Source organism: Monodon monoceros, unplaced genomic scaffold (assembly GCF_005190385.1).
Source record: "Monodon monoceros isolate NGI ecotype Baffin Bay Population unplaced genomic scaffold, NGI_Narwhal_1 Super_Scaffold_16, whole genome shotgun sequence".
In the NCBI taxonomy this organism is placed as follows: Eukaryota; Metazoa; Chordata; class Mammalia; order Artiodactyla; family Monodontidae; genus Monodon; species Monodon monoceros.
In genome coordinates, this window is record NW_021703772.1 from 38,926,688 (window position 1) to 38,951,151 (window position 24,464).

Consider the following 24,464-nt stretch of genomic DNA (forward strand, 5'->3'; position numbering starts at 1 on the left):
ATGCTGATGCTTGCCAAGTTCGAGCAAACTGGACTCTCCACTGGCCGAGTGTGTTCAGGTGATAAGGAAGACGACCGGGAAGAGTCAGAAAACAGGCACAGAAGTTTGAGAATGAGTCAGAAGCAGCGACTAACTTTCCTTCTTCCCTCTCCCCAGTCTCAGATATTCACGCCGCGTGGACTGCCACTCTGAAGGCCGGGATGCACTGGGTCGGAGTTACAGCCCTGTGCGCGGTCAGGTTGGCGCCCTACTCCTTTCTCGCAGCAATTACCCGAGCGCGCCCCACCTGCTCTGCAGCTCCGCCCAGCTTCCGACCGCCGGGCGGCGGCCGCACCCCCTCACCACTGAGCCCCGCCTCGCAGCACGCGCCGCTGGCTGGCGCCCCGCCCTCTCCTCACGTGACAGCCCAGCCCTCCATGCGCGCTCGGATTGGCTTTCGCGACCGAGGGGGTGGGTTCTAGCCTACAGCTCTGCCCCGCAACGCGGCTGCAGTTTTCAAACCTCAACTGTAACCTTCCGTCACCGTCTTCGCCGCCGTAGCCGGGAGCCACCTCACGGGGAGGTCAGGTCACAACTGTTGGCCGTTGTCCAGAAGAGTAAAAGTGGGTCCTGCCACGCTTGGAGCTACCCGGCACCTCACGGAACTAGAGCTGGAGAACGCGTCTTGTCGTGCCCACCTGCGTTGGGCGGGACTGGAGCCCCCTTGGAGGGGGCAGCATCGGGAGAACCTGCTGCTGCCTGAGCGGTCAGTGTCTTCCGCCTCGCGCGTCCGCGGTCCTGCCGGGATTGGCGGGTGGACTGGGGGCTGCGACTCCAAACCCCTGAACCAGCCCCCTTTACCCGTGGAACAGAGACCCAGAACGTGGGAGGGGTCCCGAGGAGGGATCAAGGCGGTGTGGGCGGATCCGGGGTCCCCTCTGACCCCCGGCCTGGGGAAGATGGGCTCAGACACCGCCGCCCCTAGGTGGCCCGACTGCTCCGAATCCCTCGCCGCATTCCGGCTGGAGTCCTGCTTCCCTGGTTCCCTCGGGTTCGGCGCTGGGAGCGGCGGCTGGTCCTCCCAGTACCCTTCTCAGCCCGGGGAGCGCGCGCGCGCGCTCGTGTGTGTGTGTCTGTCTGTCTGACTGTGTGCGCGCCGTCGCCTGGCTGGCACGGACTCTCCCTGGGTCGCGTCCCGTGGGGGCCCCCTTCGCGACCGGCTCGATCGCGTCCCTTCCACGTCGCGTCAACGTGGTCCCTTCAGGTCCCTGCCGAGTTTACAGCTGTGGTGTAGGCACAGGACGTGTTCACATCTGGACTGATGGACACGTCCTGCTCACAGCTGTCTTTCGTCTGGAGAGAAGTTTGTGCTCATCTTGTGGGGGATTTTCAGTTACTACTTGTGAACAGTTTTTTAAAGTCAGTGAATAGAGAAGTCGAGTTATAGTTGTTTCTGTGATTTCTAGCGATCTGGTTTTATTTTGACGCCATGTAAACCGCAAAGGGTACACGACCCATCCTCAAACTATACAACTACGTGACGGCTACGATTTTGACATTTACCCAGCTCTTTGTTTTAGTGTAGGGAAAAGCTCTTCATTTGAATTCCCTTGGGGGGGGGCAAGTAGAGACGAAGTTGAAAGAGACTTTATGGGCAGCTGGTAGCTGATGTTCTTCCGCTGTCTGTGATGGGACTAGAGGCCCTCCAACATCAATTTGCAAATTGAAATTAAGGAAGAGAAAACATTTTAAAGCCACATGCTGATCAGAATTCAATTATATTAGGTCGGTGTGTCACATTCACTGATTGTTTTGCCAACGTAATGTTTACATACCTGGTACTGATGATAAGCAGTGATGTTTGATGTGGTGTCACCCCCTTAGGTTCTCAAGCCTTTGAGAATGTGCCCTGAGACAGCATGGTCTACTGAGATGATTGGGCAAGTGGCAGCAAATGTAACTTGGCATTTTGAGCCCGGGAGCACAATTTTATAAAAGGAAAAGATGATAAACCTACTTTGTCATTGATTCACCATTTTATAGTTTTATAGTAAACTGTCCAGAAGTAGTTTTCAACAACTTCCAGAATGTTTGTTTTATAAATGTTAAACCACACACCCGTAAAATTGTGTTTTTGAAAAAGCTAGTCCATAGAAGCAATGTCCTAGTTTAAGACCTCTCTTCTTCCCCCTTCATCCTCCTCTGAGCAGATGTTCAGTTTTTTTAAAGTTTTTCTTATATTTTAATAACTGAAGTTGTTAATAGCTGCTTTATTTTTGAGGTACATATCATACATTTTACATCATTTTTCTAAATTATGGATCTGAAATTGAAGTGAAATGTATTTACATGGCAATATATTCAAGTTTTAAAAGTAAAAATTGTGTTATTGAAGGCCTTTCATTTTTGTGTGTGGACGGAATGGTTGTAGTTTCTCTTGGGCTCATTGAATAGTGAATTACAATTTGGTTAAGATAGAATCAGTTTTTAGGAACGTTGGGACTTGACAAATTGATCACTGTGTCAGCGTATTAACAGCAAAGCTGAAGAAGGTACAGGCATTTTATGGCATGTTTACAATTTTATCTTTAGACTTGCACTGACAGTGTTTTACTGGTGTTAAGTAAACATTTAAATATGTTTTAAAAGCTTTGTTTTTGAAGCTGTTTGATAATTATAAGAGAGAATTTCCTTATCAAAATTTCCCTGTTTTTCTCTTAGAGACCTAATTTAAAACCCAGGAATCAAGGAAATCGATTGCTGACACTTTCACTTAATTCTAAAATTGTCTTACAGTTGCACGTATGTTATATTGCAGTGCATATTTCCTGTAAAAAAATTGGCAGCTACGTAGGACAGTGCTTCTAGAGGTACTGCTTTTAAAGGATTTTGATTAATTTTTTTCAAAAGAATTCTTTGTGTTCTGTGGGTATTGATTGTGTCAAAGACATTAAGTCATTTATGTACTTACTTTCCACTTTTGAAAACTTTAAATGTTTTAGTTATTTTAATTTTCCACAATATTGATGACAAAATTCAATGATTTTTTTAAAGATTTTTTTTTAATGTGGACCATTTTTAATGTGTTTATTGAATTTGTTACAATATTCCTTCTGTTTTACGTTTTTGGGGTTTTTGTTTTTTGGCCCACAAGGCATGTGGGATCTTAGCTCCCAGACTAGGGATCGAACCCACACCCCCTGCATATTGGAAGGTGAAGTCTTAACCACTGGACCACCAAGGATGTCCCTCAATGATTTTGTTTTTAAGTATTTTATATTCTATGATAGAGTATTATCAAAGGATATTTCTTTGATAATAGACAAATGTCTATTATCATAATAGACATTAATAGATAATAGACAAATAATTAACAAATGTACTTAGGAATTAAGTCGCATATTTTTATATAAATATGTTGTGACAAATGTAATTTTCAAGACATACTTTGTTCATTTTTTATTTCTTTAATTTATCCTTTTTCCCCCAAATATATTTAACCTTGAACTTCAGTGTCACTTTAAACATCTAAACTAGTCAGTTTCTTTTAATATCTATATGCAATGTGTCGCTGCACCCTGGACCCTTTGCAACTTCTTCAAAAGAGGGAATCGTTATACTTGAAGCATTTAAAAATCTTAATATTAACAGTGAGATGATAGTTTCATCTGTAATCCGAGGATCATATTCCGTTTTGCATTGTAATACTTACTGAATAAACAGTACTTCAGAGATGCTGTAAGTAAACAGTGCTTTATTTTACAACAGAAACTTAATTTTCCATCTGATGAATGACAAGCACTGTATGTTTGTTGGCCCACTATATTTCCGTTTTCAACATCTTTCCATCCTGGTCCATAATTATAGGGTTTAATTCTTCTTCTGAAGGTAGAAGAGACAGCACCAGGACTTACCTGTCATGGCACAGAATCAGTCCTGGGGTCATTACCTGGGACTTTAGCCCTTGGATAGTATATACTAGATTAGACTAGTTAGACTAGAGTCAGCTGGCTTCCTGTTGTGATTTTCAAAGGATTAAATTCTTGAATTATGCTTTCTATTCAATCTTAATAGAACAAACAAACCTGTTAGTAGAATACATATAAAGAACAGTCTCTTCCTTGAAATTGAAAATCATCATCATCCCTTTCCCTACACAAATACCTTTGCTTCTGATCAATGACTAATTAAAAATGTATCCTTTTACCACACTAGCAGAAAGTTCTTCCTTTATTCTGATGGATTCTAGATAAAGAAATCTACAGTTCCTCTGTTTCCTAGGGAAAACTTGGTAGCTATAAATGCTAATGTAGAAAGAAAAAGTTTTTTTCCCCTCTCATCTTGTGCCTTACTTTGCTTTCCATTGCCTTTCAAATTTACTTCATGAAGATCTTGATTTATCAGTCCTTGGCAGGACAAGTGTCTGGATTTCCTGATTGAGGCAGCTCTTAAAATATTGATATTCTTAGCTGAAGTAGGTATAGCATCATGTGGCCACCTAGTTTGGAAAGATAGGTAAATACAAAATAAATGGCCCGTTGGTATTATATTACAATATATGATATTATAATTTTATCCATGTTTCCAGACTACGGCTATCCTGTTTAGAACTGAAGTTCTCTAATAGCAATTTAAAATATTTCTTATTTTATTTAGCCAAATACTGAATTAAGCAGAGATTAGCTGCATTTGAAGCTCCAATATGATAATTTCAAGATGGATCTCAAGTTCTGCTAAACCCTTGAAGATATGAGATGTACCTAAAAATTCTTCTTGCTATATTTCATAATTCTTAATTCAGTTCATCAGACATTTAAAAAAAATTCCTACCAGGTGCCAGACACCGTGCTGGGAGTTTAGGCATGAAAGCAAATGGTTGCAACCCTTCAGACACTAAATATAATTGCAGGCTAACATGTTAAATGTTGAGGTAAAGAGGTATGTCAAGGCTCCTCCTATTTGAAGCGTAAAGGACAGGCATTAAAGGCAACCTGTGGGTTTTAGGCAAAGCTTCCTGGGGGAGATGACATTCTTTGTTGAGGTAAGAAGGATGCATACGAAGAGTTTTTGCATTTAAAGAAAGGTAGAAAGGATGTTCAGACAGCAGAGTATAAGAGAGATGTGGAGGCAAAAGATGAGCTACAAGTGTGGCAGGAAATGAAGCTGGTGTGTACCTGGCCTCAAAGGCTTTTGTGTGCATGCTATAAGGACTTGAACTTGTAGCTACTGGGAAGCTAATGCAAGGATCAAAGCAGATAATTTAATTCTCTAGATGTTTTTATTTAGTGTTATATGATGTATTCTATTTTATAAAACATTTTTATATGATAACTTTGAAATGAATATCGTGATGAATATTTTTTGTTTGTTTGTTTCGTTTTGCGGTACGCGGGCCTCTCAGTGCCGGGGCCCCTCCCGCCGCGGAGCACACGCGCAGGCCCAGCGGCCATGGCTCACGGGCCCAGCCGCTCCGCGGCACGTGGGATCCTCCCGGACTGGAGCACGAACCCGCGTCCCCCGCACCGGCAGGCGGACTCCCAACCACTGCGCCACCAGGGAAGCCCGTGATGAATATTTTTAAATAGAGCTATTTAGAGGTTTATAGGGACTGTTTGTCTTACTTTTGATCACATCACATTTGCTTTCTCCCTTCAAGTAAATTAAAGGCCCAGATCAAGCCTAACATTTCCTTTTTTCCTTCCTTCACTGATCCATATCTGAATTCTTATTGTGATTATTGTAATGGGAGTTAATGAAAAAAAAACTTTGCAAATGAACTTGAGGCGCCATTTTTCCTAGTATTGATAGTATTGTGTAATTGGAAGCTTAATTGTACCTTGCCTTCTTCTATTATCCTCTTACTGTTTTTAGTGCCTGATTGTGTCTATAATTGTGTACCTACTCATGTGTGCGCACACACACACACAAATTTACGCACTAAGTACCTTGAGATTTTTTATTAGTATAGCCTAATAGTGTTATGAGATGCATTTCAAATGGAGTGAGACCTATTGGTAATTTAGAGTCAGTTATAGGCCTGTGAATTATGGTAGAAAACAAGAAAAGGTCTGTGATTGTTGGAGTTAAAGAGGATTCAGTGGGAAATTTAGGAAGATGCAAGGAAAGACAGCTGATTGATAACCTGCTTGTGCCCAAGGATTAAATCTTACATGAAGGGCAGCAAGCTGTTTGTGGAGGGATTGGTGGAAAAAGGTGACATTCTTGCTCCACTATATGCAAAATTGGCTAAAGGAGAGGAAATGGAAAAAATATCTAGGCTGCGGCAACTGGTGCAAGTGCAGTAAATAGAAGGAAGCTACACTTAAGGGATGCTATATGGATCCCTAAGGCAGTTTGTAATATAGGTATATTTGCAATAAGTAGATAAGCTTAAAGTTCAACCTTCAGAAATGTGCTTTTCCTTTTTTCTGAGACATGGCTTGTGTTTCCAGCATATTCAGAGACAGAGTAAAATTTATCACAATTCAGAAAATGATTTTTATACTAACATGTATTTTAAAAACTGCTGATTACCCAACACTTTTCAGCTGCATTTATAATCATACAAATATACAAATACCATGGTACATTCATCCATTATGATGACCAACAGTACATGTGAGGGGAGGAAAATCTGTTAGGTAAAAAATTAAACACAAGCCAATGTCTAGTATTAGGAAATGCTATTAAGTAGCTTGATTAATAGGCCCTGTTTTTATTATCACTATTTATTTCAATCCTTTTTTTAAAAAAGGTAAGTTTTTTTTCCTTCTAATATAACTGAACAGGTATTACAAAACTTAATACCTATTAGTATTATATTTTGGATATCACATTTTGGATTTTTTTTTTGGAGGGATTCCGGGATGAATCTGGATTTTCACCAAGTGATATAATAAAGGCATATGTCTTAAGGTTACAAATTATTATTCATTATATAGAATTATAACTATAACATTAATTCAGAATTTATGAAATTGTTCTTTCTATGCAGTATTAAACAAGGTATTAATTCTTGCTTAGTATTTACCCTAAATGCTTATATGGTCTTTGCATAAGAACAGACATGTTATTTGGATAATGAATACCATATGCTCTAAATAAATGCAGAGAAAACGTTGAGGCCTTAAAAAACCTGAGCAATAATAGCTCATGAGCTTCCAGCCAAGTAACACTTAATGTGTAAAGAGATATGTTTTGCTGTTAAAAATGGGTAAGTTTCTGCGTTTAGAGTCTAGTCATATATATTCAAAGCCATCTTTTTTACCCAAAGGCATTTATTAGTTTTCGTCTATACCTGCTAGGTGTAGATAACTTAAACACAGGAAAGTATAAATACTGCCATAATCTCACCACCCAAAGATAACCACTGTTAATATGTTGCCATAGTTTTCCAGTATTTTCCTCTATTTGCTTTTATATTTAACAAAATTATGTAACATATCAAAAATTATATATAACAAATACATATACTTTATATGACAAAATTATCATACTGTATGTAAAGTTTTGTCTTCCTTTTTTCATTTAGTATTATATGAGTTAAAAATATTCTTTGAAAGCACAATTTTTATCAGGTATATAATATCCTATTATTTAGGTATATTTAGCCATTTCCCTATTGTTGGACTTTGGGATTCATTCATTCTACAGGCTTTTTATTTTTTTAACTATTATAAATCATGCTTCATTAAACATAAGTCTTTGAGTATATCTAAGATCCATATTGATTCTTTTGAAACTTGAGAGCAGAAAATTATTTATAAAATATATCTTCATTCTACTAGATTCTTATGAATAGATCACTTTTTAGCTGATATATTACAGCATGAGATAAACATCTTAGATTCTAGAATCTAGATGAGGTGAACATCTTAGAATCAAGAGCCTGTACTCTCTCTATATGAGTGAATTTGACATGTTCTTGTGCTCATGTTTCCTAAGGCCTGATTTGGAACCATGTTGGGAATGTAGCCCAATTTGTATCTATAATACAGGTATATCCCTTTTTTCTATGTATAAATGTGGTCATAAGCATGCAAATTCATAGACTTAAATTTAGGGGAAAAAATCTTAAAAGTCCAAAGATGACCTGAAGAAAAAAAGGTTGAGCATAGAAATTGGTAACCGTATTGATTTTTCAGAGAAGAATATGTGACCAATGAAACTGAGTGCCATCAGAGCTAAAAATATACAAATAGTTCATCAAAACAGAATAAAAAGACAGAATTTAAGAGTTGAGTTTAAGCTAACTTGGGGTGAGAGTTTTGTATGTGGAAATATAGGGTACAGCTATTCAACAATGGCAGAGGATTGTGTGGAGAGCATCTTTCAGTAGAATAGTAACAGTGTTTATTTATTGAACAATCATGATGTGCTTTCGTGACTAGCACTGTACCAGTGTGATTCTACATGAGTTCATCATATTTTAATTTTTAATATTTAGAGTACTGCTGGATACATTCTATAATTCATCCATACTTTAGGGGCAGCAGAATTGAAGCTGTCCTCACTAGTAATCAGAGAAATGCAAACTAAACCACAAAACTGTCTGAATGGGGCAAATGTTGGCAAGGAGATGATAAGCTCTCCTACCCAGTGCTAGTGGGATGGAAAGAAGGGACCGACTGTGTCTATGTTGCCTTATTTATTTTTAATTTAAACAAAATATGGCTAAGCAATAAGATTGAAAACCCCAAGTGTTTGTTATATTTGTATCCCTTCCTACACATTTGAAATATTTCTTTCTTTTTTAAAGTAGCTGTATTACTTTGCTAGGCTGCTACAACAAAGTACTGTACATCAGGTGACTTAAGCAATAGTAATTTATTTTCTTACAATTCTGGAGAGTAGAATTTTGGAATCAAGGTGTCAGCAGGGCTGGTTTCTTGTGGATGGGCTTCTCCCTATGTTTTCACATGATCTTCCCTCTACATGTTTCTGTATCCTAATCTCATTTTTTTCATAAGGCCACCTGTCCTCTTGGATTAGGGCACACCCTAATGACCTCATTTTAATTTAATTACCCTTTCTCCAAATACAGTCACTTTCTGAGGTACTAGGGGGTTAGGACTTCAACATATGAATTATGAGGGAAGGGACATAATTCACCCCATAACATTAGCAAAGTTAAATGTCTCATAGCTGGTATGATGGATAAATGGGATTCAGACCCAGATGTGATTCAGTCCAAATGTTATTTTCAGAATTTTACACTGCTACTTTTGGAATACTAGAGATGTACCTCAAAACTAGTTAGGGCTTTGTTTTTTCAAAGGCCACAGAAACTGAAAACACTCCCCTCTAATCATACTGCGTACTTGCTAAGTTGAATATAGATGGCATTTGAATTTAGGAAGATAAAGAACAGAATATGTCAAGTAGGAAGTAAGGGGAGGAAAAATGTGTCAGAGACACATTTTGCTAACTACACCCTCTTATAAGAGGGTGCTAGAAGAAGAATACTGGATTTCTTATTAGATAGGCATAGCAGAAAAGTCAGGCATATCTTAAATATATAGTCTGCTGTTATTATATGAATTCAATTAATATGAAATAGTAGTTTTAATGTTAAAACTAAATACTCATAAATATAAAGTTCCAGATAAATATGAGCTTCAGTTACAGATTAGAACTCTAGAATAAGGCTTTATGTGTGGTCACTCACTCATCCAACAAAATTATAGAGTTCTTCATGCATAGCAGGCTCTGTGCTGTGTTCTGCCTCTAAGGCCTATGAAACAAGTCCATTTCTTTTAGTCATTCACATGTCAGTAACATAACTCACAACATGTGATTTTACCGTCAAATTTGTTTGGCCATGTGAAATTAAATTTAAAATGAATAATCATTTGTGTTATAATCATGCTGTGTTAAATTATCTTGTTATGTGCTATAAATTTTCTTGTTATGTGTTATAATCATGCTGTGTTAAATTATCTAGTTATGTGAAGATATAACTTTAAAGAATGAGAGTTTAAAAATGAAATTAAAAAAAATTTTTTTTAATGTTTTTTAAAAAAGAGATTGAATGATTGTATTACAATTTTATTTTAACTGTTTTTTTAAGAATTTGGGAGGTCTTACAGGATTTTTCAGTAGTTTTATTCTGAAATGAAGTCAGTAACTTAGTTCAAGTACCATAGAGGAGATACCAGTTTATGTGTATGCTTTTTGTTTTTCTTCCTTCTGGGTAGAATATGCTCTTAAATCTTCTTTCTTTCTTCTTTTTTTTTTTGGTTGTATCTTATAGCTATATTTTGAGCTGTATAATATAACGCACATCCTATCTGAGATAACATCTTTTTTTTTCTTAATTGCATTTAAGTTATATCCTGCATCTTCTCTTTTTTTAAATAGGTAAAAATAAGTGACTGAAGAAGCCTACCTGAGAATCATCTAACATGTCGAGGAGAAGATTTGAGTGTCGAAGTATTTCGGGCTTGCTAACTACAACTCCTCAAACTCCAATTAAAATGGAAAACTTTAGTAATTTTTATACACTTACATCCAAAGAGCTAGGAAGGTAAGGAAACTTTTGATGTGTATGTGTTTAAATTCACATTTAGGATTTCTGTGTCTATACTTTCATAAAACTCACTTGATGATTATTTTGCAGTGATTAGAAAGAAAAGTCCTCATCTCTGCTGATGTTTTACAGGGTTTAGTCTTAACTGACTTGGAAATCAAATCCGTGGAGGGTTAGTGAGCATATATGATACATCCCACCTCGCTTCAGAGCCCATGGTAGGAAGTCAGGGTTCTTACTTGAGGCTGTGCATGGGAAGAGGCAGCTTAGCACAGTGGACTGCCACATCCAAGTTTGGGCTCTGCCATTTACTATTTAACCTCAGTTAAATTACTGTACCTCTTGGTTCTGTAGTTTCCTCATCTGAGAACCAGGGATGAAGATAATTGTTATCTATTTTATATGGTTGTTGTGAGGATTAAACTAGTTAATATTTGTAAAGTATTTAGTAGAACACCATAGAAGTTTTTGTTGAATAAAAAAATTTTTCATTAGGATATTGTGCTGGGCTAAAAAAAATGAATATGGAGATTCTCCTTCTCTTTTCTAAACAAAATGAATTAACTCATATTAGATAGTATAATTCTGTATATGACAAACAATGCATGTACTGTAAGTAAAACCTGTATTTACACTGGTACTAGTCTGTTTTGGGTTAACGAAGGTGTAAATTCCTTAAGACCAAGGAGTGAACTGAGATTATGAGACCATTTAGCACTACCATTTTAATATTTATGAAAGTTACAAAAGATATACCAAATAATTTGTTATTTATTCATCATTTTGAGCTTTAAATTAAAAACACTTAACAAAGGGTGGTAGGATGATGATCATTTTCTGTCTTCAGTTTGATTTTTACATTAAAATGGTAAAAGTCCGTGTTTGTATTGATAGATGCACAGTAAAATAGTGTGAATGATTTTTTATCTTTGAAAATCTCAATGTGAAAACAAAAATTGACTGAACCATGGCAAGTAATTCTATTCTTGGTGGTCTTTTATGTCAAGGATAAAGGCTAGTCCTGGCTTTTTCACTTGTCAGATATTGGATGCAGTCTTTCTTTTGCAGAATAAGGGTGATAATATCTACCTCATCAGACTAAGAACTAAATGTGAAAGCATATTTCAGTATTCCTGTCATATTTATTTAATTTTGTGTGCAAAATATTTGAGTCTTCTAATGGTTTATTTTTTTTATAAAATATAGTTTCAAAACCCTTTCAGAATGTTTTCAAGAAATAGTTTAGTTCTAAATCTATATTATTTCTCTTTGCATTATACAGGAAAGAGTAAGTGTTCTTTTAGTTGTATCTCACTATTCATTAAATAGTCATAGAATCTTTACATTGGAAGGACTTCAGTGGTCAGTGGCCTTCTAATGTAATTTTTTTATGCAGTGCAGCAGTCTTTTCTAAAATTTTCCTGACAAGTGTTTTACCCAGCCTCAATTTGAATGCTTCGGTGATGGAACTCACTACCTCAGAATGGTCTGTTCCATTTTGTGGGCACCTCTTAGGCACAGAATTCTGTTTTCTATTCTGCTAACCTCTACCCACTATACATAGTTCTCCTTTTGTAGCTGCATATAATGTCCATGTAAAAACCCTTCAGAGATTTGAATATAGCAAAATGTTGCCAGTTTCCTTAAATGGCCATCTTATGACCTGATTTTCAGAGAGCCTTCCTTGATCCAGTTATCCTCTTCTGGACCACTTTGTATTTTTTTCATCATCAGTTTTAAAATGAGAAAGTCTAGAATGGACACAGTATTGTCAGTATCTTATCATCTAGAATACAACAAAACTTTATTGAGAAAGCCTGTGTCGGAGCTAGAAAGACTAATTTTTTTTCTTTGAGGGTTTTGGAGAACTTAAACTTTGAGAACAATATTGATAACTTAAACTTTGAGAACAATATTAATAATTCTAAGTTTTGTAAATGGGGTGCCATCATAAATCACAGTCATAAACTTGACTCAGTATACAACATTTTAGAGCAAAAATTCATGGTAGAATCTGATGAAAACAAATTCAGATGGCTAATATTTCATCTTCTAATACCTTCATGAAAGAGACCTAACTTTTTTCTTTTAATTGATATGGGCTAATGAGTTACATGGTAAATATTGATGTGTCTAATTAGTAAACCTTGATAAATTGGAAATCGTGCCCTTTCATCTGCCATGAACTTGCTTTAAATTCTTTCAATATTTTACCAATTTTGATATTATCCCATACTTTTGCAAAGTGAAAATTAGTATCATAATCTTGTTTCTTCTGAGGCTCGTACATTTTGAAGCATACAAACATATAATTCTAGCATGTGGTGATTACAAAATTATCTTTATAAATCAGTTTTTTAATTAATTTTAAGATGTTAGTGTTTTAGAATTTATTTTTCTTCAGCAAATTAGAAGAAAATATGTAAAAGTTAACAGTTCATTTTTGATTGTTCTCAAAAAACTTTGCATTGTTCCTGTTTTTTAACATGTTGGTTAAGTTTTTTCCACCCCTCCCCCAACTGAATCAAGGTTTCATAGGACTTCTTGTGGTTAGAAGGGTGAGGCAGATGCAAAAATAAACGTCAGCTTCCTTTGTGGCTTACCCTCCCCCGTCCTTTCACATTTTATTGTCTATTCTAGAATGTAGAAGGGTAACTAACAAGGCCTTTTAGCTGCTGGGAAATCTAGACAGCCTTGCCTTTTTAGGGTATGAATTAAGTGCTATTGTTAAGGGTTTTAAATTTTCTTAAATGTTTCTGTTAAATTTGACATAGGAACATTATATATTAAATATTATTTTTGATACTTCTAAATGACAATTAGCATTTTAGAATGGAAAACGAATACTTGCTTTTTTTCCCTAAGTCATCTGATAATTATGGTAAAAATGTTTACCTTATTTAACAGTACATAAATGAATATGTAAAATTTTATTTGAGTCTCAAATAAACTTTAAAAATGTAAATGCTTTAAGTACAGTATACAAAGTAGCACAATGTATGGTACTATAGTAGGTTCATAACTCTTGCATTCATTCAACAGATATTCAGTTCCTATTATGTGTTAGTTAGCGAAGTGTAGATTTTATAATTACTGTAGTAATTAGGACAGATAGGGTTTCTGCCCTCATGGAGCTTTTACTTAGTGGTGAACATTGGCAAATTATTACCAATATCATTTGGTCATCTTTCCTTTGCATTAATGAGTACTATACTTGTAAGCCTCATAAGAATACCTGAAACAATTAGGTAAAAGTGTTATTATTTAATTTTGCTCTTTGTTCCTGAGAAAATTCTGGCTTATAGATATAATTGTAAAATTACAGCAGAACTTAATTGTCATAATTGGTACTATAAACTTTTTCAGATGGACAGATTTCTTGGCTAACTAGTTTGTTTCCTAAGTTTTACAAGGTGAATTTCTTCATAAGACTCAAAGTTTCCTTTTTGTTTTAGACAAATTTTCACTTCTAAATCTAAGAGTTGGCAAAAGTGAATTTACCTCTTAAAAAAAAAACTATCTTAAAGGGAGGAATTGTTTTGTAATGGTCAGAAGAGAAAGCTAGGATTTCACATTCCACAATTTAAGTCGTGGTACTCCATTTCCATATATAACCTTTCATGAGTCATTTACTCTTAGTTTGACTCAGTTTATCCAGCATAAAATCTATAAAACATGGGCAGTTTGAGTATAAAACAAAGGGACTGATTAACTTTTTGTGTGTGGTCATTAAAATGCATTGATTTGTATTCCTTTTGTATATAGTAAGAAAATATAATTTAAATTAAGCATTCTCATAAAGCAGAAACTAATACACCATTGTAAAGCAATTAGACTCCAATAAAGATGTTAAATAAATAAATAAGTAAAATAATAAATTAAGCATTCTCAAATCTTAAATGAAAAGTTCTATCAAAAAATCAAGTTTGTGCATGCAAATTTTCTGAGTTGATATTTATTTTGATAAATGTAAAAGAATCAAATTATAGCTTGGCCACTTCTTTAAAAAATAGCTTTTTGCATTAGTAACTATACCTTCTCAGGTTGGTTTCCAGTGCTTTTCATTGGCACCAATTTTGAGGAAATTTGGGATATAAACAGTAGGGATCTTTGTCATCCTGCTGCTTGAGAATAGCAAGTAAAAATACAGTCAAGCAATTTATTCTGTCCCCGACTCCCACCCCAAATCCCAAGTGTATTAAAGATAGGTTTTTATTTATACCTGATTTGTTAGTATCCAGTGAGTCATTTGAGCCTTAGGATAGAAGGTGTTAATTTTGGACCCCCTGGGCCAGGCTTAGGAAGTTTATGGATGGTCTTTGAAATCTGAAAACCGTCTGAAATTATATGTAAAACTTTCTATATAAGGGCATGTGTACATTTTTCTGGGTAGGCAGTCAATAGCTTTTATTAGTTTCTTAAAATAGTCTGACTCAAAGTAGCTTAGGTCTTTGAGAAACTAAATTTTGGGCAACTATAGGCTTAGAATACATCATTTGCCAGTCTTTTAAACTTTTGGCTGAAATGTTGAGCACTGTTATTGGAGAGAGGTAAAACGCGTTTATTCCTAAAATGATAAATATGACCTTAATGGTGTGTTTGTACGTAGCTACTGATAACCATGAATTTTCTTACTTGATCATGAAGTGTCTTTGGATACTCTCCGTAAGATGTATATACCTTTGGTATCTGTTATAAGCTTCATGGCACTGAGCAATACTAAGAGATACTCTGGTAGAACAATTGACAAATTGTGATAGAAAGCTTCAAAGCTTGTTAAAAGTGATGTTGAAAGGCAGAATGATTACACTAATAAAAGTAAATAAGTCAAATACCCATTTTTGCATTTAATTTTTTTCATTTGAAGGAAAGCTAAAATTTTTCATAGAGGGTTAATGTGAAACTCTTGGTCTTTGAAAATAGACCAAGATACATATCTTCTCTGGAGTCTGCCAAACAGAATAATATTTACTATGTAGAATTGTTGTGATACTTAAACACAATAATTTATATCAAGAGTATGGCATGGAGTTGGTAGGCAAATTAGATCTCCCCCTACAATGGTAATGTATCATATTAATGATATGATAGTAAAGAATAAATATAATTGTCTTATCTTGTTATTACATTTGCCATTTATATTTTCATGTGATAGTACTATAAATTTTATAAAAATACATACAGTAGTTGATTAGGTTAAGAGAACAAAGATAAATTCCTGATGACATGAATATTTGAAAGGATGGACAGAGTTGGAGGTATAACAGTATCTGTGTTATACTAATATTGTTCTCTATGGAAAAGTTAAAATTGATTGTCCTCACTTTTGCCCCCAGAGGAAAATTTGCTGTGGTTAGACAATGTATATCAAAATCTACTGGTGAAGAATATGCTGCAAAATTTCTGAAAAAGAGAAGAAGAGGACAGGATTGTCGAGCAGAGATTCTGCATGAGATTGCAGTACTTGAATTGGCAAAGTCCTGTCCCCATGTAATTAATCTTCATGAAGTCTATGAAAATACAAATGAAATCATTTTGATATTGGAACAGTAAGTATACATTTTTAAAAATTGAAGTAAATTTATAGTACCTATTTTAATTGTTGGATAAGGTTGCTTGAAATGTCAAGAACAAGAATGATAAAAGTAAGACAAGAACTTGTAAAGATTCCTGTCGATAAAATATTAGAGGAACATAGTGTATATTTATATGTTTTCACAAAACTTAATGTGCAGCCTCACACTCATACCCAAAAACTAATTAAACAGCATTCAGTAAACAAATGACAATACCGTGTTTGCGGAATATGGTGAAATGAGTATACTTTCATTGCTAATGGCACAGAAAATTGATGAGGTTTTCTGCAGAACAATCTGGTGGGCAAATAGGATTGAAATAATTTGTATATTCAGTTATTTGAAAAGCACATCCAAGGAAGTGACCCAAGGAGAATAAAAAGGTAAACTTGCATGAATGAAAGGTAAACCACATAGTTCGTTAAAAAAAACACATGTATTTAGTATGTGTGATGTGCAAAACACTATGTTAGGAATTACAGCAATAAGAAAAAATATATATCTCGTCCCACAAGTCAGTGAAAAGTTGAAAACACCTAGATTTCAATAATTTGTCAAGTCGGGATAGAATATGGTTAAACTAACTGGCTTGTTAACCAGTATGTTGACATGTTACTCTAAAACAGTGTTGTTATTGATGTGTTACTCTAAAATGTGACAGTCTGACACATTTATTATAATTATGTAAAATGTGTATCTGAACATTTACAACACTTAGTAGAGACCAGCTAAGTTTATGTTTAGTGTACTTTAGGTTCTGATAGTTTATTACAAAATAGTTTTTATAAAAAAAAACTAAAGAGGTGTTTTAGCAAAAAAAAAATTATAAATATAGTAATCCTTTTTAGTAGTTAACTGCACTATTGCCTTTTTGAATTTAAAAGTATATTAGTCAGGGGCTTCCCTGGTGGCACAGTGATTGAGAGTCTGCCTGCCGATGCAGGGGACACAGGTTCGTGCCCCGGTCCGGGAAGGTCCCACATGCCGTGGAGCGGCTGGGCCCGTGAGCCATGGCCGCTGAGCCTGCGCGTCCGGAGCCTGTGCTCCGCAACGGAAGAGGCCACAACAGTGAGAGGCCCACGTACCGCAAAAAAATAAATAAATAAAATAAAAGTATATTAGTTAAGTTTTAGGGTTCAGTTATTTTAAGGGATGAATAGGTTTGCTTATATATTTATTTAAAAATCTAAATATTTTTGTACCAGGAAAGATGATTGCCTAGAGTGAACTTGTAAATGAAAATGCTTATTTTGCAAAATGCTAAACCTACAAGTAGTTTGTTTAAGAATGAATACTATGTATATCTCCCAGAACAGCAACATACCAATTACGGTATATTATAGTACCTTCAAAATAAATTAGAATTGCAGAGAAGACCGGGATTCTACCAATAGGATTTCATTTTCATACATTTTTGGTTTATTTTTGTCAAATTCTTAAGCCGACCTTTAAAAAGTTATCTACTTGCATGACATCTGCATGTTTGAAGTATGTGAACAGTAGCTAATATTTTTCAAAAACAGTACTTAATGGAATACTAGGTTTGGAGAGTGAGTATACAATAGGAGCATTGACCACTTTCATAAAATCCTCTCTTGGGGGTGCTCATCCTAATAGCAACAACAAAATACATCAAAAAGTTTTAACACATTTTATGGATGGACCTTGTTCATACTCTGAAAATTAATTCAGATACCCTACCCAGTAAACTGAGTTCTGTAAGGGCTGAACTGTATCTCGTGGCTGAAATGTAGCAAGCAATCAGTAAATGTGAGTGGATAAATATATTTAATTTCTTACCAGAGCAACTAGGACCTATTAAAATTTATTACTATGCCTATCACTTTTGAGGTGGCCTTGTCACATCACACAATCTCAGCCAAAGGTAAAAATGTGTTGGGCAGGTTTATCTATGTAAAATAAGGTGGCATAATTTTTTATGTGGTAAAAATAAAACAGTGGAATCCTTTAATTACTGTTGCCAATTTGATATTCTTTTCAAACTATTCTGCATACTCATTTTTCTTCCCTGACTTTTTTATTTGAGAAAATTTTAAGTCTACAGAGATGTTGAAAGACCAGTACAATTAACACTCATAATCTTTAGCTTGATTCACCGAATGTTGGCATTTTGCCATATTTGCCAAACTATTTGAAAGTTGTAGGTATCATGATATTTCTTCTTCACTTGCCAGAGTATTTATTCTGAAGAGTAATGGCATTCTTTTACATAACCAATACCAGTATCAAAACTAAGAAAGTTAATATTAATCCGGTACTATCATCAAATATATAGTTCATATTTAAATTTTTTGGATTATCCCTGAAATGTTTTATGGACCTATGTTTTTTTAATTCCGGTACCAGAGCCAATCAAGACTTACACATTATGTTTGATTGCTAAACTTCTTTAGTCACTTTATTTTTCCTGACATTGTCTTTTGGGGGGGAAATCTGTATCTGTTTTCACATGAAGTATTCTACATCCTGGATTCGTGTGTTTGTTTTCTCATGACTAGATTTAGGTTAAATATTTTTGGCAAGGGGACATTGTGGACGATCATGTGTATTTCTTATTGTAAAACATGAGGTGGCAATTACATTCGGATTGTTCCATTATTGGTTTTTCTAATTAGAACATGGCTAAGGTGGAGTCTGCCAGCCCTCCACATTGTAAGGAACATGTTTCCCTTTATAATTAATAAGTAACCTATGTGGTAATATTTTAACACTGTGAATATTCTGTTCTTTAACAGCTTTTTATCTAGTGGTTTTGGTAACCATTAATGCTATTTGTTTGAATTATTATAAAAATATACTACAAAGTCTTATTGTCATTCCTGTCCTTTCCACTCTCTTCCCACTCAACCTTATAGGTAACCATATTTATTAGTTTCTGGCTCATTCTTTATGTGTTTCTTCTTGCAAATATAGGCAAATTTGTATATATGTATATTTCCCTTCCTTTCTTACAGAAAAAATAGCATATATACCTTTTTGTGCCTTGCTTTTTTTTTCAAATAACATTATATCCTGGAAAACATTTCATATTCATAGTTCATAGACATCTTTTTTAATATTATTATTGCTATTTTTTAAATGCCTGTATAGTTCTCCACTGTATGGTGTACCATTTGTTCAGTCTTCTTTGGATGGCCATCATTTGTGGAGGTATAGTTTTGGCGTAAATTCCTATAAATGTGATTGCAAGGTCCGGGAGTAAATGCATATGTGCTTGTATTAGGTGTTGTCAAATTTCTCTTTATATGGATGGTACAGAATTACTTTAAAAAGATACTATTTGTTAATTATATGACTCTAACTTAAATCTTCCTTTGGAACTATTAAGCTATGGGTTCTGATAGCTCTGTTTTATTTTTGCTTTTGTGTTTTGTTTTGCCTTCACTTAACCTAAACCAATTGTTTGAACCAAATTAACTTGTTTACTTTTGTGAATTAAACTTAACTTCTTGCAGTCAATGTAACAGTTTTTAACAATTACTAAATCTTTTATTTTTATCTTAATACTTAGTCCACAGGAAAGTATTTCATTACCGGTTATAAAGACTAAATTATTTTTTAGCCCTTTCTTTAACTATTTGAAAAGTCATATAAATACTATTCTGGAGTTAGTATTAGATATCTTTATAAATTGGGGGAAATTTTTGAGGGTAGTTGAGTCAAACCATTTCCACTCTCCGTGAAGCAACAACTTTTCTATAACATGTTTTTAAAGCATTTTTGGATAATTAAATAAAATATACACAAAGTTTTTTTTAAAAACTTCTGGAAAGAAGGTGTTATCTAATTGGGCACACTAAGTTTTCAATGCTGAGTTTTGAGCTAACTAAAATTGATTATAAAGAATATGTATGTATAATCTGTAGAAAATGTGGGACAAGAACTTTGTCCTAGATATAGCAAAGTTCGATAGGGGAAATTGGTTAGGATAAATATAAGTTTATCAAGTCAACTCTATGAAATTATATGGAAGAGAAATAATAATTTCTTTCTGTGAAGAAATTACCAGCTTATGTTGCCTATTAAATATCTTTAAGTAAATATTATAGACCCAGTAGAAAATGATGAGGACCATAGCAAAACATTTCAACAATAATATATGTTGGGCATTTACTATATGGCAGGCACCATGCTAAGCACTTTATATTTTCATTTGATTTTTAAAATAATCCTCCAAAAAGGGAGATTGGTATTTACTTCACATATTCTAATTTAGAGACAGGAAATACTCTGGCTAGTTTCTTTCCATTCTGAAATTCCATGGGTTTTGTTTCCCCTCATTAGCATTGGAATATAATTTTGAAAGATACTCAATATAAAAAATTTAAAACTACTTCATTTTGATCACTAAAAATAAATACTTAATTTAAAAATCTTTACTATGATTTCCAAAGCTATATGCATAGATTTGTCATTTATGGATGAGGGAGATATTGCTTTGTTTTACTGAAAATCTTGGCTCTCTAGTACCCAGGGAAATTTATTATTTTGGATAGGAAAATATTCTGATTTTAATCTTTTACATGTTAACTTTATTGTTATGGGAGTTCTTCTAAAGGATAATTCTCTACTTCCCTACTAATATCTAAACTGTGCGTTAGAAAGCTGTAAAAGGCAAATGTAGATTTAAGTAGTATATAGCACATAGATTTACGAGACAGTGTACACAACACATATACAAATACATAAGCAAAAGAACGTGAATACTCCAAATTTCTAAATTTTTTGGTTGAGTTCCTTCAGGTGGCAAACTCTTCAACAGAGAGAGAGAGTAGAAATACCTGAATTTACCTTCCAGGGCAATGATAATGATATAGGTGTCTTCTCTGATTACAGAGATATCTTTTCTTCTCTGTAGTCACCGCTCTGGGTGCCTTGTTTTAACAAAGGGTCTGTTAGTCTACTACTCCACTCTGCTTCCATTTATGCTTCCAGTTTCCAGTTTCCGCTAACTTCTCCTGCGGTCTGCTTCTTATGTTATCTGCTCTTCCCCTCCTCTTAACTCCTCCTCATTTTCTATTTACCATAGCTTCTCCTATGGAGAGCTGTGGTGAAGAGCTTTCCCTCTTTTGTGGGAAAAATGGCATTCCTACAAAAGACATTGGTCAGCTTGCCAAACTAAAAGGTAGGGACAGTGTGATTGACTGATCATCATAGTGTTTGTTTGATCTTGTTACTGAAATAAACAAACAAGAAACCCTTAGGATACTTTTCCTGGTGTAAAAGTAACACCTATTTATTGTGTTAAGTTTAGAAGGTATAGAAAATAGAAATCATTTGTAAACTGTGGTTACTTTTATGGCATATTCCTGTATTTTAAAATTATTCTTTTTCTGTCTATGTATGTATACCTGTAGAAACAAAATTGTGATCTACTAAATATACTCTATTATAACCCTTTTTTTCACTTAAGAATATATTATGTGCATTTTTATATGTATAAGTATTTCTGAAAATGAATTTAAATTTAGCAAAGACTTTTAAAATTGCCTTCATAATCAGAGTTTAACAAGAAGCCTTCATAATCAGAGTTTAACAAGAAGCCCCCAAATTCAGAAAGGCTGGATGTTGGCTAGATTTGGAATTAATATTAGTTGGCTCATTATAATAATAGCTAATATTTATTGAATATTTACTATGTGTCAGACACTGTATTAAATACTTACAGATGATCTGCTTTCAGGCTTATAACATTTGTTGTACTCAGTACTTTACATGGTTTATCTAATATGATTCTTACGACAAGCCATTGAAGCAGGAGCTATCATTTTTTGTTATGTATCATTACGTTACAATAGAAGAAACAGAAACACATTTTCTCCCAGTTCAGGTAGCTCGTTAGTGGCAGAGTCAAGAGTGGAAGCCAGGCAGTCTTGATTTCAGTAGGCACTTCTATAAGCAACCTGCTGTCCTCTTAGGTCTAGGCACTGGGAAGTGCTTTACATATGTTTTCTTAGATTCTATTTTGAATTTTAGAATTAATGGAGGGTTCTGTCTACTGAATTAACTTTAGTGAGTGTAATGTAAATGTTGGTATATACATATAAAGTGTTCAAGAATGAATTTATGCTGCCATATACTGCTAGATACTGAAGAATTCAGATCTTTCTGGTATTTTCCATATTTTTTGGGTATGTTCCATATCTTAATAGTGGATATAAGTCATTATTTTGTACAGTTTTCTTATACTTCCCAATTATTTGGTCTGACTTCTTACCAGATGTATCTTATAAAGGGCCTAGCAAAGAACTCATTCTAAGACAATGAGTACCTTCTACATGTCAGACACTGTTCTTGATGCTGTGGATACAGCAGTGAACCAAAGGGGGGAAAAGAGTGTTTTGTGAAATAAATGAGTTTCTATTTTATTACATAGAATAGGTTTTACTTGAGATATTCCCAAACATACCTTATAAATTTGATTAATAACCATCTAGATTTTTTTGCATGATGTTCTGGCTGACAAATTTTATCTCATTTATTTAGATTTAGTCCTCAAAAAAAAATCTGTTGAGTTCAGTAATATCTCTATTTTACAGATGTGAAAGCTCAAATAAGTGATTGACCCTAAATTATATTGCTGATAAATGGCAGGTTTAGGATTTAAATTTAAATCATTTTATTCCAAACCTAGGAATTTTTCATAATGCTTTTTTTGTCAACATTCTTAGATTTTCAGTTCTTAAAAAAACAATTAAGATATGGGTTCTGGCCCCAAGTATTCTTTGTGAAGCTGCAATACAGGATATTGGTAAAGAATGCAGATTCTCATCCATATTATTCAGATTCTGTCCCCCCAACCCCCATTTACTATGTGACCTTGTACAAGTAGCTTAACCTCTTTGTACTTATTTCTTTATCTGTAAAATGTGAATGATAACCACCTACCTCACTTGATTGTCATGAGGATCAAAATATCTGTATCTATACATAGCTGATAACTATATTTATATATAATGAATAAATGAGTAAAATAGAACAGAGCTAAAAAAAAAAAAGAACAGAGCTGAGCTCATAAATAAGTACTAGCACCCAGAATTTGAAATATTCTTATTTATTTTATTCCTTAAAGATTCCCCCCCAACCAGGACCACCCCCCCATTAAATGTGTGTATATAGAGAGAATAAAGTTTCAATGGCCTTGTCTTTTAATTAAAGGTATACAGTATTTAAAAGTTGTCATTTTTAGGTCAATGATTTTTCAAGTTTCTGTTATTTGAATTTTATTCAGTGCTGCAGGTGGAGAAATTTTCAATCTGTGTTTACCTGAGTTGGCTGAAATGGTCTCTGAAAATGACATTATCAGACTCATTAAACAAATACTTGAAGGAGTTTATTATCTACATCAGAATAACATTGTACACCTTGATTTAAAGGTAATGTAATGTGATTTTAAGTAACACTGCATCTCTGTTCCTTCTCTGCTCTTGCTTTGCACAATTAATTGCAGGCTGGTATTGAGAGGAAACAACAGTCAGATCATGCTTGTCTAGACTGCACATTTGCTACATGGACTAATTCTGTATTGGCAGAGAGAAGACTGCATGTGTGAGCAGCTCAGATTAATCACTGGGCTCTTAAAAACCATCATTACTATATGTTCTAATCCTACCATCATGTCACTCCATCCCACTCTTACTGCCACATCCTGGACCTTTCTATCTTATAAAACTGTCTATCTCTAAAATACTTAATTTTGATCTCCATCTTGAAGGTAACCTACTAGTCCTCACTCCTTTGCTCCCATTATACTCATTCATCTTTCCCTTGAGGCTTTCAATCTTTTGGCTTCTCCTTTCCCCCCACCGCCCCCAGACCATTCAGGCCCCTTCCCAATCCCTGAGATACCACTTCAGCCTCTCATGTTACTATCCTTTCTCCTTATCCTTCCTCTTCAGCCATACAAGGACGTTAAAATCTGGATCAAACTGTCTCTTATTGTTTGAACATTGGACTCTTCTCTTCCTGACAATCTCCCTTTCATTTACCCCACCACGCCTCTTTCTATCTCATGTAGAAACCTGGGAATGGTCAGACCCAGAACCATCACAGTGTATTGAACCATTATGTTCCTGGAAATATATGCATTTTTATTCCTTCATGCCTTCTGTCATGCTATTCCCCAGAACACTTTTCTAACTGGCATACTTCTATTTATCCTTTAAGGTTCAGCTTAAGCATCATCTCTACTGCAAAGGTTTGTTGGACTTTCTAATGGGCAGAATTAAGTAGTCTTTACTACTGAGTATTCTATATCTCATAATCAATAAATCTATGTACCCATCTTTTTTATTCAAACCAAGAAGCCTCTTGGAGTATATTTTTTACTTTATTTATCATTGAATATATAGCTTCTCCTA

The 24,464-nt window shown here is 34.8% G+C and overlaps 1 protein-coding gene across 1 annotated transcript in view; it reads left to right on the forward strand.

Annotated features, from left to right (window-relative positions):
- The first annotated feature begins 512 nt into the window (after nt 1-512).
- STK17B (serine/threonine kinase 17b) overlaps nt 513-24,464 on the forward strand; it is a 32,359-nt gene continuing 8,407 nt past the window's right edge. Inside the window, exons 1-4 of the mRNA XM_029225233.1 lie at nt 513-745; nt 10,339-10,504; nt 15,844-16,056; nt 23,336-23,480. Of these exons, the coding sequence (XP_029081066.1) occupies nt 10,383-10,504; nt 15,844-16,056; nt 23,336-23,480 (480 nt within the window). The 5' untranslated portion in view covers nt 513-745; nt 10,339-10,382. The remainder of the gene's footprint in view (nt 746-10,338; nt 10,505-15,843; nt 16,057-23,335; nt 23,481-24,464) is intronic.